We start from the raw sequence: 21,209 nt of genomic DNA, 5'->3' as shown, positions 1-21,209 counted from the left end.
ACACATGCAAAACAAACCGAGAAATGTGTCATGTAGGTCAATAATGTCGCACATTTACAATGGTATGCAACTACTGATACAAAGCGTAAAGGTCACAGCGATCCAAACATGAAATGTTGTGAAGCGCACAAAGAGGAACATTCTTTGAGTGTGAACATCAGGTAAAAGGTCAATCATTACATTTCTAAGACCCTAAACAATACAACCACTTACAAGCTGAAATAGCGAGTTAAGTCTGTCTTAACATGTTTTTCCGAAGTTGTGTTGAAACTGAAAGACTGCAACATTAAAAAAAGAGGTCTCTAGGTCGCTGTGTAAAAAATGGCATACTAAGAGTCATTTATAAATTATCATCTACAGTATAAGCCTCTCATGTTTCAACATAACACACATCTACAATACGTAGGATTTAAATTAAATGTTGCTTTGGTGTGGATAAAAAAAATCCATAATTGGGCCCGAAATAGCTGCAAACACTGAAATTGGAATTGTTCATCCAATAGATCCAACCAGCCTCTAAACATAGACTAGCATATCATATTTTGACAGCTAGATCCGCCGACCGGTCGTGAGTATTTAATGAGCCAGAAGGGACAATGGCTTTTTTGTTTCATAGCGTGTTGGATTATGACGGAACGTCACTCCACAGACAGACCTTTAAAAAATGGCTTCCAGCAAGCACCTCGACACAAAAACGAAATCCTTGAAAAAAACAAATTAACCTAGCTTCCTGTGAGGAGTATTGATTGAGCAACATTCTGCCGTGTCATTGGTGCGAGGGCTGTGCTGCATAATAAACATTTAACACCCCCTCATAACTAGATGCAGAGCTAAATCACGGGTGGCATGTACTGCAGTAGGCTGCAAGGAGATGGTGATGACGAATGGCAATGAGGGGGCGGCTTTGCACTGCTTCTTTTATAACAGGTGGGGTTATAATCAGGATCACCACACTATTAACGAACAGTGCTGTATTTGAACCTAAAAGCCATTTCAAACCAGTTTTGTACACTCCCCTCCAAATGTCAGCTACTTTTTAGCACGCTATCATTACGAGTACAAGTAGAGCCATTTGTTTCAATACACTCCTCATGCATACTGTGTATTCATTCAAAAAAATATGGTAAGAAAACTCCACATCAAAGACTGCAGGGGTTCGGAATAAGTAAATCTGCATACATCTAGTTCTAGCACGACGAGCCACCCTCTCCTATAAAAGCAGCAAAGTGTCAGAATATTAAATGTATTAAAACAGACATGAGTCCAACGGGGCACTTTAATTACATTCATTACCTGGGATAATTCTCGGGGCAGCCTATAGCGACCGGTTCATTTACATGCAGTATGGGTGCCACTGAATAAATAATAATGACAGAGGAGTCATTATTCTTACATACGGCACAGTAGGTAGAAAGAACCGTGGGTGCCGCTGAGGAGGTGAAAGTGCTTGGAGAATGGGGACAAGCTGGGAAACTGAATACTCATTAGATGGAACCAGATGGAGATAAAAGCACTTCAAATTAATGGTCATCATTATTGGTATTATTTTCATCATCATGGTCATTATTATACATGAGGTGTTGGTTTTAGTAAAGGCTATGTCGATTTTTGCTAATGCTTTGCCTCACTCTTAAAATAAAACATCAGGGTCAGTCAGTCAGATAATACGTGGCAACAGCTGGGTCTACATCTGGGACTCCATGTAACCAGTCTAATAGCACATGTGGGTCAGTTCCTAATATTTAGAGTATTACGGTGTCTGATTTAAAAAGCTTTACCCAGGACTGAACTGAGGAGATATATATATATATATATATATATATATATTTTTTTTTTTTACTTAATTTTACCCATACACACGAATCTAAACTGTTTTGATATTTATATTTGCCCCTCAGGAAGTGTTTGTTATTGTGTTTAAGACAAAATTTATTCACAAAAGCAAAGTGTTTTAACAGCTATAAATGTGTAATTTTCAAATAAGTATTCAATATTCAACTTAATTTGAATATGAATGAAATCAAAATGAAATATGAATGTCCCCATTTTACAACACTTGAACACAGAATAAAAATAATAATATTTTGAAAAGCATGTTCCCATAAGCCCTTCTTATGCATCATTTTGCTAAATGAATCACCATGACAACTGCATCACACAGCCCAATTTGTAACCACAACGCCTCATACGCACTGAATCGCAGAGATGCTTTGATTACATATTTCAAAGGCAGCAGAGCAAAAACTGTAGGGCTTCCGATTTCAGCAAAAAGTTAACCCAGGTTAAAGGAAATAAAAAGAGACAGCATTTATCATTTCCTGTTTATCTGATCAGTGTCAGGGTGAATAAATGCTTTTCTCCCTACTCTCTGCTGCCTCTCTCCTCAGTCTGAGAGGGCAGATTGGCATCTGGAGCAGCAAATGAGATTGGCTGCATAAATAGGACTGCTCCATTCTCCAAGTGTCAACGGAGAAAACTGTGTTTACTGTTTACCAAAGCACCGTGCTTAAATGCATCCTGGGTGCAATATGTACTCCAGTAGGCGCCTTTCGGTAAAAATTTTCACGGGGGAGGGGGGGGGGTTATATTAGAATCTAGTGAAATTGAAATATATGGACTTACCTGTCATTTTTGAGACAGTGATCCAGGGGCAATGTAAAAAAAGTAGAGAAATGAGAGAAAAGGTTTGTTAGCGTGAGTTCTAAATACGGATATTTCTGGAATCAAACAAACCATTTATCATCTACCAAAAGATATTGAATGAAAAGAAAAGTGTCATCCTATTAACACAATATATGATTGGAAGTTTGAACATGTACTGAAAATGATAGAGAATCCAAATAAGACCCAATAAGTTGAAGAGCACAGGAAATTACAGTCGTTCATTCAAACTGTACATGTACTGTAGATGCTCATTCGACACAATAAAGTATCTCAACCATCTAACCTCCTTTTGCAGTAGTCCAAGGATATAATCACACATGCAGAGCACAATGCAGTACTAGGAGCTAAGAAAACCATGTTGAAGGAAATGAAAACAGATAAAAATCATATAGGAGTTTCAAAACAAAAAGAGCAAGGCAAGACTCTTGCTATTGTTGGGTTTCATAGACTTGTGGATGGCTCTAGAAAACAGAAGCTCTTATGTGAGAACAGCTGAGTGCTCAGTGGGAATATATATATATATATATATATATATATATATGCCCTTTATGTAAAATCATCATGTCTTGTTTATTAGACCTTATTTTGAGTAGGTTAAACTCCATAAGTAGATTAGCAACATAAACATTTAAAATGAATATTTTCTGGCCATGTAAAAAGAAAGAGGATTAAAGTGTCTTTACACAGATCTGCCTCATTTGTTATAACCATTCTGACCATCATAATCCATTAAGTGTCAACTTGAGCAGCAGTAATTCAATCAATCTCATAATAGAAATGGTTGCTCTGAGCTCCTGCTGTGGGGCTTACTGATAGTGTGCTAAGAATGACAAGGTACATCAAAATGTTCTGGAGCATGCAATCCCACCCTACCCCCCCAAAAAAGCATTTACTGCGTTCTGCATGCACCAAGGACACGCAACAGTAAGGTCGGGATCAAACATCGGTGGAATACTGAATAGGCTATGGAGATTGTGGGATCCCACTCATTCTGCCTTTTATAAAGTTAAAATATCTCTAGAAAGGCAAATTGAGACTACACTTCTAGAAAAGTTATAGAAATGGCACAGTGTGAAAGGTCACTGCAATGGGAAATGACAAATAAAAATGTGCATGTCAATGTAGGTTATATCGTTTACATTAAAACCACTGTTAAGAACGAGAGCCCTTCCTCGAATACAAACGAACCCACAACCGAAAACAACATCAGAAAACAGTATAGAGATCAAAATTAGACTTTACAGATCTCTTTTGTCGCAATTTGGTAAATCTCATATTTGTTAACTATCAGTTAGTTCACACAGGTCAGTGTTATTTTTGCAAATTATTGCATGATCTAAAAAAAAAAAAAAAGGCTTTCCCTCTTTGACTATGTATTAATAAATATTGATCATTACTTGAGGCGCACTGAAAATTCATACTTTTGCAGGTACGAGGCCTCCACCCAACGCCGGTTACACAACTTTATATGTATGTAAAAGTATTTTAATCCAGTTAATGTGATTTGGTTTGGGAGTCAGAAGATAACAGGTTAATCACCTGCAATAGGATCAAAAGAGCTAGGACTTATTATAAACCAAAGTGTGGAGGACGAATTGGTTGTTAAAGTTCAGAGAGGTGGGATTTTGGGCATGGCACCTAATTGAGTTAGGACAATGTTTAACTTGAGCTACCAACATGTCCTTTTAACCATTTGCTAACGGGTACAAGCGGCAATGAGTGGTTAATATAAAGGGATAGGTGTACAGCTCTATAGATAGCATAGTGTTAAAAAGAAGATTGCCTTGGTACTTGTTAAGTCGGCATCAAATACATGTCCCAGGAGTGTGACAAAAATAAACTTTTACAAACTTTACTTTGAAGTTGCTCTCAAAATTGTTGGATGCTGATGAAACGTAAACACTTTTGGGATATCTATCCATCTACTTGTGTTTACTGATTCCTTATGGTAATAATGGACTGACAAAAAAACAAAACAAATAATGATTTTCAGTTTTCTTTTTTTAATATCAGATGTGACTAGATAAATGCAAACAGTTGTTTGGTACATGGATACAGAAACTTGATCAGGCATCCTCTCATCTAATTTTACTCGTGTGTTTTTTAAACAATTATGTTGTTCCCTTAAATTCGCATACAGCACTTCTATGAATTGATGTATGTTATTTCCCCACTAGTCTCCGCCTCCCTCTGGCTTTGTCTTCTTTTGTGAATTTAATGCTGTTAGGGTACCAGGTAAGTCAGCCGTCATGTTACTCATTTCTGTAACCAGGTGGCAAGTGTCTCCTATTGTTATCCTGATAAAATAGAAATTCTGCAGATGTACATTTTATTTTACCTACGTTATTCTGACACAAAGGAACACATAAACTCTTTTAATAGTAACTTTAATCAGACTAATAAATTAGATGTAACACATTAGATTACTAGTTACTCGAAATAGCAGCCATTATTGAGTAACGCGTTACTGGCATCACTGGTGCTTTATACATAAGCACTTCGTCACTGTATAGGTGCATACCATTGATATGATGGGATGCTCGTACAAAAATGCAAACAGTGCAAGGTGGACTACAGTGTCACGCAAAACATAAAGTTTGAGTTAAACAGGGCAGCATACTGCAAATACCAAATTGTTAAAGTTATCTAGTGTCTGAATCACTAATTCAAAACCAACCAACATGCTTTAGTGGAATTGCTAGACTTGTGCAACTGCACAAACGCAAAGAGTGCTAGTGCCCCGCAAACATGCTGCAGTTAAATTAAATCAGAGTTAGACTTCCTACTGTTACATTCAAAATCATATGCATGCACCCTTCGGGCTAGTGTTGTTTCCTCCTCTGTTGATGGTCTTTGGAAACAGTGTGTGGGAGTGGAAATGGGAATGAGGATTGTTGTTTTAATGCTGGCACTAATGAAGCCCATGGGTACTCTATGACAAAGGTAGGATGTTTGATGAGAAGGTATTTTGTCCAGTTAATGCTCCAAAATTGGCATCCATGTGATTCAAGGTTTCAGAGCTTTTGCTTTTGTGTAAAAAGAAAAAGAAAAAAAAAAAGATGGTAAAAGTTAGCAAGTAGCTAAGCCTCCTGTGCAGTTTCCCATTATAGTGTATAATAGCAAACTAACTAGAAATGAAACGAGTAAAGTTAAATGACAAAAAAATAGAAACTTTCTTCATATTTAATTTCTACAGCTCCTATGTGGGAACAAAACAACAGGGACTGAGAGTTAAAGGTTTGGAGGATAGAGAGTGTACAATGCCAAAATCCAATAGAACCAGATGGTCCCCAGAATGAGTAGCGCCGAGAGCACCTTACCTTCCCCCTTCACAATTTACAGTGTGCATGGAACTACATCAAACCCCCACCCTTCAATAGATGCCATGGAACTGGCTTCTATTTTATATTATTAACACAATTACATATTAAAATCTAATATTAAGGTAAGCTTGAAAATGTTCCCCTTTGAATAATAATATGTTGAAAAACATGAACAAATATATCTTAAGTAAACAAGGAAAACATTTCATTTCCCAGAATGAAACAAAAGACAAAGTAATCACTGAGGATGTTTCTTTGACAAGCACAACAAATTGCACAACAACACTTCCCACACTCAGTGAGACTTGTGGAGGAGACATTTCCATCAATCATGAATAGTTAGCCCATGTCATTTAAACACGTGCATCACATACTAATTCATGGAAATTTCCAGGGTTCAGACGTAATCACCTCGCAATTGCTTTGCTTTTGCTTGAGTTTCTGCTGCTAAGAAAAAGGCTTTCAGACACTTTTAGTATGCCGCATAAACAATAATCCCACATCAAAATAAGCACTTTGTTACAAAAGCTCTCCAACAGAAAAATGTTAGTCTCAAAATCTGAAAATGAGGTTAGACTGTTTTTTTGCCCCACATGACCCTTTGGGGAATTATTGTGTCCATTAAATAGAAAACAACAAGGAGTCCATATGACAAATATGTTTGCTGAGTGAGTGCTGGAGTGTTTTGGTGAAGTCCTGCCATAAGGGCCTCGGTAGGAGGTGGAGAGATGGGATATGCTCTCCAGTTATTGTTGTTTGAGAGGCCACTGAGCCTCTTGATCCCTGGGTAATCTCCAGCTATCTGTCTGAGTTATCACCTCTCCTCAAATAGGTCATCCCAGTCGCTTCCACTTTTTAGACAGAACGTAACCCCCACGGAAAAACAAACAAACCCAATAATCAAGCAAAATCAACCACATCCTAACCCAAATAGGATGAGCCATATTAAAAAAAAAAGACACACGACCAATAATCGAGCAAAAACAACCACATCCTAAATCCAAATGGGATTATTAAGTAAGCAAACCAATAACACAGATACATAACAGGTATGTCCTGGTATCACCCTTGATGTTTTATAAATGAGAAATTTCGGGTTACGCATTGGTTTAAATGTATGCTACAAAACACGGTGATCCATTTAATAAGCGTGTATGATGTGATTTTAACAAGTTTGAAGAATTGATGTAGGGAAATTCCACACACCACGACGTAATTATTTGCATCAGTGAACATAAATACATCCAGTCAATGAAGACAGAGTAACTGACCTAGTGAGTATGCCGCCTTCTTGTGCCTAGGGTTAAATTCCAAATGTACCCATTTGGGGGAAACTTTGTATGATTCTGACCTCAGAATAGATGTCACAGAGGACGGGTGAACATACTGTGTTAGAGATTTGCTCACTCCAACTTATTTTGCAAGAACCAAAACAGGAGACAAGCAAGTTCTTTTAGACACCTGCAGGTGGAGAGTCCATTCGTCGCTGTCTGAACAGCGATTATCGAATGAAGTCTAAAAGTCTCCTCCCTGCAAGGGCATATTTATTAGGAAGAACAGAGTGGGGGTGGGAGTGGACAGGTTTGGTGAACCCCCGGCCTCTGATAAGATCAGAGCAGGGGGTGTTTTACACTATTGTGGGAAACAGACTCTGCATTGTGAGGGCCAGACGTGATTGATTTAATTATTACATTGTGAGGGCCAGACGTGATTGATTTAATCATTACAGTCTACATTCCAACATAATCATAGGATCAAACTAACCTGAAAACCCTAACATACTGCTTGGCTTTATATTCAATACATCACTTCCTATTATCTAGTCTACATCCCGGTCACACCACAACACTAGGCACCATTGTCTTGAGGTTTGGTGGAAAACGGGAAGCATCGGTCATGATTAAAAGAACAATTCATCATCTAAACCACTGGCGCTTGACAGCATTTCCAGCATCATCAAAAGGTCTTTGTGGTGTCCTTCCCAGAATCCCATGCTCGCAGAAGACTGGACAACAACATACTTTTAATATGTTATCTTCACAGAGGGTAGCATTATCTTCTCTTAACAACCTTTGTGAAATGGGGAAGCAATAGAGCCGTAGTTTTGATTTGCTATGTATATGATAATTACCTTTCACCACAAATGAGCAGAAGAATATGTATATTTAACATAATCCTATCATAGATGATGAGAATGGCACACTTACTAGACTGACAGTGCAAGCTTTAGTTGACCTACTTAAGACAAACTTATAAGTAAAGTGAATTAATTCGTATTTTCTCTTCCCCGCCCAAAAAAGTTCACCATTTTTTATTCAAGCTATGCTAGAAGATTGTCTGTGACTACTTAATAACAAAAGAGGCAAAACAAAAGGGATGAATAAACCAGGTCTTATTTTGCTATGAATGCATCTAAAAAAAAACACTTGCACACACATGCCCACAAACAAAACATCTCTGCATCCCATTCCAAGTTCAGTGTAGGTAGGCGATGGCACTGACCAAAACAATTTATGTTATGTGAACCCCCATCAAACTTTCATGGGCATAATTTTTGCTAGCGATAACATTTCTTGACAGTCCCACCCACATTTCAAGCCTTGAGGATCTAGAGCAAATGCAATGGTAAACCTGCAGACCTCCTTTTTTCTGCATATGCCTGATATTTGCACCGTCACTTGCAGCAGTGCAGAGGTTTGTGGAAGGACACTTGGCAAGGAAAAACATTTGGATTGCAAAAAATGACCAAAAAAAACCTCACAAACAAATCATAAAGGTAAGAGCCTAAGTGCTTTTGAGACGGCAAATTATTCATGTGGTGGCGAATTCAAAAAGCTTGCAAGTATATATAAGTTTGTAATTACTTGTGTCGCTAACAAGTAAATATGTAAAATCTGCCACCACAACTGACTAGCCAAGTGATGTTGATCATGTGACCAGTAGTCACTGTCACTTAGATCACATCTTGCCAGCTTCGTGCCTTGAGCTTTCATATTTTGGGCAGAGTAGCAACCAGCATACCATGCAATGTCTTGAGCAAAGAAGATCAAGCAGGCAGTGTGATGATGTCAGTAGATGAAAGTGGATTGTAAATGTTACCACCATTTTTAAAGTCACTTTTTCTAAACCATTAAAATTTCCATCAGCTGTTTTTTTTTTTTTTATGAGTCATCACATTTATCTGAACGCCACCCATTACTCTTGAATAAATTCAGGTTAGCGATGATTACTGTAATGTTGTCTTAAAATAAACATGTGCAACCAGCTATACAATTGCTGAGGGTCAAGTGAACAATGGTTTTGGTTTGGTGGTTTTGTTTTATTTATCTTAGATTATCATATGGCGGTGAGCTCAAGGACGGGGAAAAAAAACATTATTGAATTTTGATCATAATTCAAACATTATTTGAGGTCCTTTTGTGGGCAAAGTGATGCTGAGATAGAAAGCCAATCTTAACCCAAGGCTGTTATAAGGAAGAATGGGGTTTAATGACACCATTAGCCTTTACCCAATGTCACTTGGAAAGCAACTTTATGAATGAACAACAACAATGGGAGGGAAGATTAGTACAGTGGATTCATACTAAGGTTGCGAAATAAATCATGGAAATATGCCTTGTTCTGAAGAATATTTCCTCCTTTATGTTGTGGATCAACCCCTTTGATAGAATCTCTCTAATAGGCACTAGCCAGATTGTTTCATCAAACATTTCAACATCCGTCGAGAATCCAAGATGATTCAAGTTTTGCGCCTCGCTGCACGAGGTTGGCGGTGGCTTGGCACTGTGCTCCACTTGACTAATTAAAGTCTAAACAGGGCACGTATAAATACAGATGGGAGCTGCCATTCAGCTGGCTCCAGAATGAATGTTGGACTTACAGTCAAGTCAGACATCCAAATGTTCTATCAGTGCTGTTATTGTGTCACAGTGGGAGCAGGCACAAGACAAGGGAATTGTGGTTGTGTGTTAATGAGAAACACACAGCAAGCATAAAGCTAGACTGACACAGGTTGTCAACAAAAAAAAAGACACCCTATGGTGCATGAATATGATTTACGAAGCCATATTTATCCCAGGCTCTATAGCTGTGGGCCCAGAATTATGCTTCCATGAAATGTAAAGTTTAATACCATATAAGCTAGCTAACAGGAAACAATTTGCATTGAGTGCAATATTAAAAGCACAACTAAAATAGTAAGATATTATAATTAATATTATAAATGAACGATGTGCAAAAATCAGCCAAGTGTAAGCCAAAATCAACGTGATACTTTTGCAGAACAGAACAACCCCACTGTGTGGCTCAGTGACCATGGGAAACTACTTAACAACTCAGTTAGCAGCTCAAAACAATCCAGTTGTGCTTGCTTTCTTTTCACGAAGAGTTTCAATGAGCATATCAATGTAGAAGTCATTTCATCATACAGATGTTTTTTCGTCATGTTTCTGAAATGTAATATGATTTGTGCTGAGCTAAACTAAGAGCTTGTAAAACAAAGATAAGCCAAGCTAGTACCTGAACATGATTATTTTGTTCTACACAGATTACTAATGTCCACAATCAATATTTATCCAATAACATTGTAAGTTACACACAAATACTGCACATGAGAGACCTGCATATGTTTGTATGGAAATGCCGGGGAGGATTTACACTATTACATTTCAAATGCTTCTCATGCATTTCCGTTTCTATAAAATAAACATATACTTGTCATTTAATGGGCTCTTTAAACGATTATGTCAACAACAGAATCCACTAACCAATATTTGTAACATGTTCAAGTCTATAAAATACTATTGATTCCCACCCACTACACCCACAACGATTAATTGGCTGAGAGAATAATGTGCACCATTGCTGAGATTGCCCAAACATGAAGAGGACAACGCTATAAAACATCTGATCACATTCTTTACAGCAATTACTGCAATCTAAAATGGTACCTGAAATATCAGCCTAATCAATTAACTTTGAATTGTATCGGAAACTTGGACGATGAATTTGTATGCTGTGAATGTATTTCAACATAGGTATTGAGGCCATTCTGAGGGGATAAATAAATCAATGCCGCTCTGTAGGGACCAACCATGGAGAGCTCTTAGATCAATAGTCACGTGCAGATCTTGCAAGTTGTAACATGCTTTATTCTCTGCTTTTTGTTTGTTTTACTCTTCAAACCATAAATAATGATTAAACAGATCACCCATTAATAATGCAAGAAAAACAGCCATGCATTCAATATTTAAACAAAATGACAAAAAAAAAAAAAAAAACGTCATCAGGTCAATTAATTTCACTTAATAATAGGATTACATTAGTGGTAGAATTGCATGGTACAGTAATGTTTCATTCAAATTCTCAATTTTTTGTCCTTTTCTTGCAGCCCCCGTCATTCCGACCCATCAGCTTGAATAAAATATGATACTTGTTTACATTTGAGCCCCGAAGCACAAAAGTGATAGGTGTGTGGGGAGAATACATCATTCACTTCTCTCTTTGATATCGAATTATGGCCTTGAGCTTCTGTGTGGCTGACAAAAGATGAAGTTCACAGGGCCGACCGATCACATCACAACACACACAAACGCACACACGCACACATCCCAGAAATACTGTCTAAATGGTCTCTTAGGTTCTAGCTTAACATGTAAAGAAAAACATATTTCCAATATGTGGATGCAAACAACTGCTGACATTGACAAAGTGAAGAAATATCAGAACGGAAGCTGCATCTGTGACTTGACAAACAGGCTGCATCCATTAATGTGTCTCTTCATGTGTCTAAATTTGTGAGCCCTGTAGAACATTATGATGTTGGAGTTTTATTGGAGCTGTTTGAGATAGGTGCTGATTTATTTTAACAATGTAAATGTAATCCTGTTGAAAAGTACTGTTATACTAACATTTTATTACCTCCAGTTCATTTTACTGCTTGACCTTTTTAAGGGCGCTCACTTCTGGGGTAGGCCATTTGACTAGGTGTTTCTTGATTGACGATGGGCAACTGTGACTACGTTTACATGCAGTCAATAACCCTTTTAAAATCTGAATATTGGCAGTATTCAGGTTTTTCAAGTCCATGTAAATGTGCTCAGAGTCTCGATTAAGCCCTTAATCTGTTTTTTAAAATTCCGACTAACTCTTTTCTAACCCGACTATCTCAGCTTGTGAACGCAATCATGTTACCTCCTTCTAACTGAGCTGAAATTGAAGTTTGATGATTATGGAGAAAAAAAAAAATAAACCAGAAGAGGGCCCGATACTTATTCACAGCACTCTTTATAAGTATTTCAATAAAAACAAACAACCTGGAATTACTTTGGAATAAAACAAAAGTATGGCAGACGGAAAACCAGTCAAGTGTGAGGCCCTCATACAAACTAGGTTCCTTACCTACACCTTGCTAATGACATGATGCAAGTCAGCATCCTAGTCAGTTATAGAAGAAATTCATTGCATGTAGTATTTAGTGCATCTAGCACAGCAACAGTGAAGTAATATGCATCACAATGCTATCTTTAGCAAGCACATCCACATAAGAGAGTCAACAAAATCCCATTTCTCATGATCAATCACCTGCTGCTAAATTAAGGTGTAATTTATAGCTTTCATTCATTTTCATGGATGTGTCTTAAATCGCTCTCAATCCTCTCGTCTCAGATGAAAAAGAGATGAAAAAATTTAGCACGGTAATTTGCCAAACAGATTTTTTTTGCAGCGTGCCACTATGAGTATAGCATGGATAATTAGAGTCTAGTTAAAGGAGAAAATTTAGCAACGGCTTGAATTTGAGCCTGGGTGAAATTTCTCATTTAGCTTCCCAATTTTAATGCCAGCCAGTCTTCCTCTTAGAGCTCTCTGAAGGTTACTACTAAAGCAAGTATGATTAAAAGTAATACCCATTTCAACACGAGTGAAACAGACAGCAGAAATTGTATTACTTCCATAGTGTATCAGCAGACGATTATGGTAAGCTACATAATAGCAGATACAAAACAAGAATGTCAATAGTAACAAACCAAAAAGATCACATAGTGTCTGTGTTGCCCCATGAGCATACCAGCATCAGAGATGCTCGAGATCTGATCGATGACAGAAATGTTCTTCTTTTCTAAATCCCAACTTGGCTGTTCCCATTTTTTTACCATGCTATTACTCCTCAGTGAATGCTATTGATCAAATGTTCCTAGTTCCATAATATTGTATTTCATAAATCTATCCGGCCCTACAAATCTAGTATTATTCAACATTTAAATGTGTGTTGCAATGCAGTTTCTTCTTCTCAAAGGGGACATATTGAAAAATATGTTTTTATTTGCTGACATACAAATATATTAATGTTGGTCTCCAGTCCCTGCACCACCCATAATTTATCGGATTTTCTTTAGACACAATATATGCTACTAATAAACACATAGGAATGTTTGTACTCTACACACAAGTTGATTATACATGAAAATATCACATTTAGATTCACAACACATGCCTACCACACTTGTTTGTGTGTATTGATGAATAAGAATTCATTTTAAACTGGATAAGATATACCCATACTTTCTAATGCGCTCCAAAATTCTGATCACGTGTAGTCTTCTTTGATCGCCAAGACAACAAGGGGTGGACCTGGGGCACTGCAACTAGGTGAACCGCTACTTAAACAGCACGGAGTCTGAATGTGAGGTAAAAGCACCATCTGTATTCACTCGGGTCAGTGTCTGCCCATCGCTTTCGAGAGACCAAACTGTTTGTATACAAGCCATTAAAAAGCCAATTGGCTACAATATGTCCTCTTTAATGGCCACACAATTGACAAAATAAGTTAAACACTGCAATATCAATTTGTGAAAGCAATAAATGAGTCCCTAAACATTTAACTTTAATGATGAGTGCATGGTAAAACTGTGTTGCAAAAAAGCCAACTTTGATAATGAGGAATAATAGCTAGGGAGCAGGCAGATGCTACTTTAATGCAGGATAAACCGAACTCTGAGGTAAGATGTGGTTTCGGCCAATATGTTTATATTGGTTAATAAATTGAAATGCCTGAAAATATTTGGTTGATTCCAAATTGTTTGAACATTAAAATTCACACAATTTAGTGTCTCAAACCTAGTTCAAACGTTTATCACTTTAATCAAGTGGTAGTTCAGTGTGTTATTATGCAGTTTGTTTTTTTTATGCAAAACCGGCATATTTTGCCTGACACATTTCTGTTCAACAATAGAAATGAGAATAGAACTTGACTCCCCAGCCAGCATCACACAATTTTAATTATCTTAAAATGAAATGACAAATATTAAAAGACTATTTTGCATTGTGCAGGCCCGGCAAGAAGGTAAACTTGTGTGCACGGTTGGTGCAAGCTTTGTGTATTTACCATTTTGATCATTAAAAGAGTAATAGGCTTATATATAAATTATAGATGGTACAAGGTATAGAGAATACCACGTAACAGACAATATCCTGGTGCGAAATCTCACAGGAATGTAAAATGTATTTTCCTCAACACTCAAATTTGTATAGATTTTGGAGCATTGCACTGCACATTTTATATCCACATATGAATTTCTACAGTATGTCGTAGTGTAACGAGTAAATAAACATGTTTTCGTAGGCACAAGCACTGAAACCAACAAATTAGCAGCCATGGTGGAGGGGGTGGGTTGGACAAAGTTAAATCTGTTCTCCTAAGAGTGCTTCTTATGTGTAGGTGCAACAGACTGCATCTAGGGCAGATGAGCCAAGTACTTGTGTGTGCATGGTAGCTCTAAACACAAGAACACACGTATCCATGCACTGTTTGTTAATAAAAATATGCCCAAGGCTCACTTATGGTGGCAAATAGGCTTAGTTGGAAGATGCAGCGAGATAAGGGCAAAGAGAACTAGAGTGGAGGAAGTGAGGAACCGGTGGGGGAGCAAGAGAGAATAAAAGAGGTATTGAAATCAAGCGTGGAGATACCGATTTGTTTGGGCTGCAATGACCCAAATGGTGTGGACTGTTTGCTCAAGAGCAGACAAAAAGCAATCATTATTCTGGCACTAAGGTGGATTAGTAAGGCTTACCAGGAATGTTATCAGTCTTCCATAATGTGATGTCTGGTATTAGCATAATGCAAAAAAAGAAAAATGATTAGACGCACTGGAATAGTATAGGGTAATGACGTAATTATTATTACGAGTTGGTGCAAGCATGTTATATGTGGACGTCATCTCGTTGATTAAATAGATTTAGAGATTACTGCAACCAACAACACGGCCTGAATGATTTGAGCTGTTTTTTTCTTTCATCATTATTATTATTATTATTGTTATTATTATTCATCCTATCCATAGAAAAAAATAGCAAGTCTCAAAAATTCTTCACTTACACATAGCAGTGATCAAATGTTTATACAAAATTGACCGCCTTGACAGCCATTTGCTGTTACTGCCAATCATTTCTAATTTATTGTACAGTACATATATATTAAAAGTATATAGGTACTTCAAAATAAAGAGAAATGAAAATGTTTTGTAATTACGGTCTGGTGGCTCTGTGACACATGGCCCAAACTTATTACTGTTCAGTCTGTGGACTGTTATCCATTACCTGAACTTGATTTGTGTATGATTGCTTTTACAGTGTTTTTATTTAAAGCCTGTTTTTGTTGTTTTTTTCATCACACAATATTTACGATGATGTGGTTTTTTTTTTAATCTTGCACACAAAATATGCACACTGTTAGGGTTGACAGATTATTTTAGTGTGAGCACCACTCTAACACACACAGTTAAAAATGCTACACTATTAAAATTCGACTAAAAACAAAACACGTTCTAAAAATAATGATAGCAATGCAACATGACACATCAATCTACAACTGCAATTATTGATTGACATTGCCAGGAGGAGAACATGAGTCATTTTCAATTTAAACAAATTCATATTTCAAGATAGAGATCTAAATTGTACTGGCACGCATCAAACAAGTCAAATTGTATAATTGCCTTCCTTATAAATAAGAATCACAATATGAAAACATATTTTTTGAAAGATGTGAATTGAGACTGACATTTAATAGAGCCAAAATTATTTTCGAAAGCTACCATTGACAAGGCCTGTAATCCTTCTAAAATATGATATATGACAGAAGCTAATTATAAATCTTGTGCAGTTTGCTCACGATGCCTTGGGGCTCCTTAAATATGTATATGGGCTATAGTTGACCAAATATTGTATGCACACCATGGTGACGAGTTAGAGACAATAACGACTTCTACTTCAGTCTGCTCTCAGTAGACCTTAGCCGCATCGGTCTGATTGCGATCCACCCTGAGGTGCAAATACAGAAGAAGAAAAAAAAGAATAGAGTTGTATAATTCAGACTAACTCAAGCATGGAGGAAACGGCATAGAATACGGTATATGTATGTCCTAATGGCCATATGGTGGTGTGCATGCCTGTGCACACGAAAGACATAAATACGTACACGAGAAGTAAAATCAAACAAGCCGTTTCTTTTATCTATTCATATAATAAACATCATTGTGAAAATCCACATATGGTGACGTTACTAGAATACTACGTATGTAAAGATTTGATTGTATTTTTGAACTGATTTTCCAGAATTCTCAAACAAAAGTAGCTGAGCTGTACGTAGACTGCATGTCTTATTGGAGCGTAACATCTCATTTGGAATTAACATAATCATAATAATATAATTTAAAATTTAGTAGAAAAGTGTCCTACCAGTCATTCCAATTGTATTTATTTTTTGGTTAAATATAACAAGATATTTAGTTACATTTAAGTTGAGTTTCAGTCCGACTTGTTGGTTAGTTAGTGTGCATTGCATAAAAAATAAAATTCCGGTTAAAAAAGCTGTCCAAAAAGTTAGGTATTTTGTTTGAGTCAAGGGAATATTTTCCATGCCATATTTTATCACAACCTGCATTCACCACAGCCCTGACTTTGCCTCAATTGAGAGTGGGTGTGAAAGCACCAGGGGAGTTTTCAGGTTGTATGATGAAATTGGATTGGATGGTGACTCGAGTTTCACAGTGGGTGCTGGAAGGAAGCTATCATTGTAAAAAGAATCGGTTTTCCATGATCTTGAGTTCCTGTTCTGCACTGTTCCCTTGGGAGGTGCTTATATAAAATCCCAATTCTCCTGACCTTGCCCTTAACTTGTAAAAAGAGAAGCAAGGTTGACAAGATATGTTTATAAAACCCGCACTCCGCCTTGTGATATAAAGTTTTGATTTAGTTTCATTTATAAAAGAGCTGCAAATGATGCTAATTTTAGATGTTTGTATTTGGGTTGTTCAAAATGACAAGTTTAAAAGTTGCACTTTGAACAGCATTTGTTATTCTTGATTTGGCTATAGTATATGTCAAATGTGTATTTAAAAATATTTATTCAGGGATGATGACAATCTTACAATATTGTCAGTGATTATGCAATGTGTTTCAAAAAGCTGATCTTAATCCCACACTGCAGCCTGCCCCTGTGGTCCCAGTGCTCTTGTCAACCTAAATGGAACAGGTAAAACACCGACGCCTTGTGGGGGCAAGCCTCACACCTTGCTGGTACCTGACTTTAAATTGGCTTCTTCTCCCGCTGTTCCACACCAGCGATTACATTCCCTAGCCAACAACAGGAGAAATGAATGCAGATAAATAAACGTCTGTTGGGCAGAGTTGTAGCTATTTGCATAAAGTTTTTCGTGCCGAAATCTATGGTGTAAAGATACGGTATAGCAGCCTGAGTAAATCAGCACAGGGGCAACAGATGCATTCTGTACAAGCAAAGTCTTTCTTAGAATTTGTATTTTTCAGACCATAAGGCGCACTTAAAATTATTTACTTGACATATACAGTAAAATGAACAGTGTGTACACCCTATGTATGGATGCTAGCTTTTCAGTTTGTTTTTCAGTTTTTTTCATTCGCTGATGCTAGCAGGGGTATTTCAAGTTTTCATCATACAGGAACTATGACTGTGTCTTGCTATTGTATATATAATAACACAATACAGTTAAAATAACTTATTTAACATACAATGTTTCACAAAAAAATTGCACCTTTTGACCTGGTGTGTCTAATGTATGATTTTGTTTTCATAAATCCGTTCATTGATATACTTATTAATACAACGCGTCTAATGATCCATCAAATATGGTTCCTTAAATCTAGTCAATTTTATTGACTCTGGATGAAGTATTTTAACTCTTCAGGTATCAATGATGATGTGGTAGAATTGCAAGTCAATGTCTATTCACAATTTCTCTAGAATTAAGTGATATTCTATCCAGGGTGTAGTCTGTCTTTCCCCAAAGAGAGGTGGGCAAGTTTAAACTTCCACCCACTCACTGAACAGGAAAAACACTACATAAAAAATGAAGAGGTAGATAAATATGATGTTGACACATTATCAATCTCTCAAGATTCAAATGTGGCTATAACATCTGATGGGGTAGACGGAATCATTATGTAAATACTCAGGTCATAAACAGAGAGGAGGAAGGCAATTTCAGAAAATTGAATCTATTCGTGGACACTAACTACACTCATGCTATCCTGAGATATGTAAATAAACTCTACAGCTGTATCATAACAATTTCAACTCTACGTGTTTCAAATTTTGGGTCAATCTCTTGCCTGAAAGAAAAACAGGAAGCCGGATAATCATGTTTTAATCTGCCTTGTGTCCCAATGTCAGCGGATAATACTCTTCCTATTCATGAGTGTCGCATCGTATAAAGCACCCAAGGTGCAAGCCCGGAATTCAGTAAAAAGAAAAGAAAAAAAATATCTGGCATTGTATTTTTAAGGTTTCAGACAGCTGTGAGATGATATGCCAAGTTAAATCTTACTAACACAATCTTCCCCGACATGTTGCTCTCTGAACCCGCTTGCATTTAAATTGCAACAGAACAAATCAGGTGGCTGTGATGATTTTACTCACAAAATTGAAAATGGGAGACTAATTATCCTCTCAAAATTCTACACCAGATGAGTAGGGACAAAATTAAAGATTGAGATAGTGTGGAGTAATGGTCAATGAGACTTCCATGCAATTTTAATGTGTGCATTCAGCATTCATAAAACATGAATTCTAAGTTTTAGGTGTCAAAAACGTAAATAAGTACATTGCACTTGCCATGTACTATACATACACCTTGGTTTTTAGATGTCGGTTTTCTGTAAATTTGACAATTGGCCCGACTGCTTGTACGACTATGAACCAAAAGAAAAACAAAATCATTTTGTAAACAATCTAAGGGAGGATGCAGAAGTTTTCTTGTTGCCAGGTTACAGTCTGCTGAAAAAGTCAAGTTGCTAGCTCATCAGGGATGCAAAGGTTGTCCACAGGCTGGTCAGGCGCACACTGTATATAAGAGGGTAAAAAAAGCATGCGAACATAATTCTAGAACTAGATTGAAGCTTTTGTGGGACCTCCTCTCAACACTAGTTGCAGACCATCCCGTGGAAACCGTCCTTCTCTGCACCTTTTAGAAGGGTGTCATGCAGTCATTGTCTCCGTACTTTCCTAATTATTGATGATCCTGTCAGTGAGCACTTTCTTTTGATCACCTCCTTCACCGCTTTGTTGCAGAGTGCAGGCATTAAATCTCCAAACACTTTCCCCACTATTCATTCACTAAGAAAAAAAAAAAAAGCACTCCTACCTCAAAGTCACCTAGGGAGGTCTTGGGCAACACAATGAACTCTTAGTGCATGGAAAGAAAAATGACCACATTCATTTTTAAGAGAGGAACTAAATGAGTTAAATCACATCTCCAATCCCAGACCAAGCACATTTTGCTCTCTCTTCCCACCCATTGCCGCATCCCCTTTTCATGCAGCAGTAGTTGATTCTGTCTGGTTCTGTCGAAAATGTATTGCTTGTAGTGAAAAGCCAAACCACTCTGGCTGGCCGACAGTATTGCAGTTCCAACAAATAAAACGTTGGACTCTCTATTATGCCTGCATTGACTGCGATAGACATTTTATATGACTAAAACATACCAGTTAGCTGGTGAATGATGCTTACTTTCTCATGAATCGAGAGCATGACAAAGCACTATTGAGATGAGTATAAATAGCAATATGAGCAAGACTTGCAAACAAATGTCTCTCCACTTCAAAATACAGCTTGGAATCGCATTTGCCAGACACATAGGTCACATTCACCATTTTATCAGCATGCAAAGTGTGCAACCAGAGGAGAAAACAAATCACATCATGTTAACACAAACTTCAAACAGACAGAACCACACCACGACTACCACACCAGTGAGGCTACATATCTGTTCCTCACCCATGCACATGCCGCCCTGAGAAGGAGGAGACCACGCCTGACTACATGGCCAGAGGACTCTCTCTCTCTCTCTCTCTCTCTCTCAATTACAAGACTGATTCCAACAGAAAATGGAGTGTCTTTCAATCACAGAATCAAGCTGGACATACAGTGGCTTTCCGAGCCTATTGAAATTGTCACAGTTGAAAATCATGGCTGGGTGCTTGGGGACCCAAACACAGATGCAGAGCCAAATCAAGCCAGTACTTAGAGTCTGCATCAACGCCTTCAAGTATGGGAACAGAGATCTGTCACGCATCTGAAAATACTCAACGGAATGGATGGATAATGGACGGACGGGCGGACGGAATGCATTTACAGTTGACTCTACGCCTATAATTGATGTCAATTGAAATGCATAACAAAAATGAAGCATGTTATTTCATGTATTATATAGTATTTTTTAAAATTAATCGACCGATTAATCGATATTTTATATAGTATCATTATATAGTATTTCTTTTAATTAATTGACCAATTAATCGATTTTTTTCTGCCAAAAATCAGCATCGCCCTCCAAAAAGTAATTTTGGTTAGGCCCTATCCACCGTATCAATCTATAATTATTTTTGCCATAGCATTTGTTGTTTTTCCTTAGCGACTTTTGCTTCGTCATACGCCTTCCCTAGATTAATTGTGCCTGGCATCTCATCATTACCAGTCTGTAGACACCAAAAGGGCTTTGTTGTTTGTTTTGTGCACAAAAGAATGGAAGCAAGTGTGTCTGCTGTCAAGTGTTGCATTAGTAGCTCTGAGTAATCACTGTTGTATCGGCACACTTCACTCCTGGCAGTGCCACTCAAAAGACAAGGAGCCATAAAGGATTGCTGCCTCCGACCATTCATCCACTGGCGCTACCCTAACCCTATAAT

At 37.4% G+C, this 21,209-nt stretch overlaps 1 protein-coding gene across 3 annotated transcripts in view; it reads right to left on the bottom strand.

The window, feature by feature from the left end:
* The window catches only part of ctnna2 (catenin (cadherin-associated protein), alpha 2), a 190,208-nt gene that overhangs the window by 80,534 nt on the left and 88,465 nt on the right, over positions 1–21,209 (bottom strand). Inside the window, exon 8 of one of the 3 annotated variants that reach the window (XM_049719422.2) lies at positions 1,828–2,622. The exons of the other annotated variants lie outside the window; for them this stretch is intronic. Coding sequence (XP_049575379.1) covers positions 2,563–2,622 — 60 coding nt within the window. The 3' untranslated portion in view covers positions 1,828–2,562. Of the gene's footprint in view, positions 1–1,827; positions 2,623–21,209 lie in introns of those variants that run through there. 3 annotated transcript variants of the gene reach the window in all.

The sequence above is a fragment of the Syngnathus scovelli genome, chromosome 5, assembly GCF_024217435.2.
Source record: "Syngnathus scovelli strain Florida chromosome 5, RoL_Ssco_1.2, whole genome shotgun sequence".
Taxonomy (NCBI): Eukaryota; Metazoa; Chordata; class Actinopteri; order Syngnathiformes; family Syngnathidae; genus Syngnathus; species Syngnathus scovelli.
The sequence above is the reverse complement of the archived record's forward strand: the minus strand, read 5'-3'. Positions and strand labels throughout refer to the sequence as shown.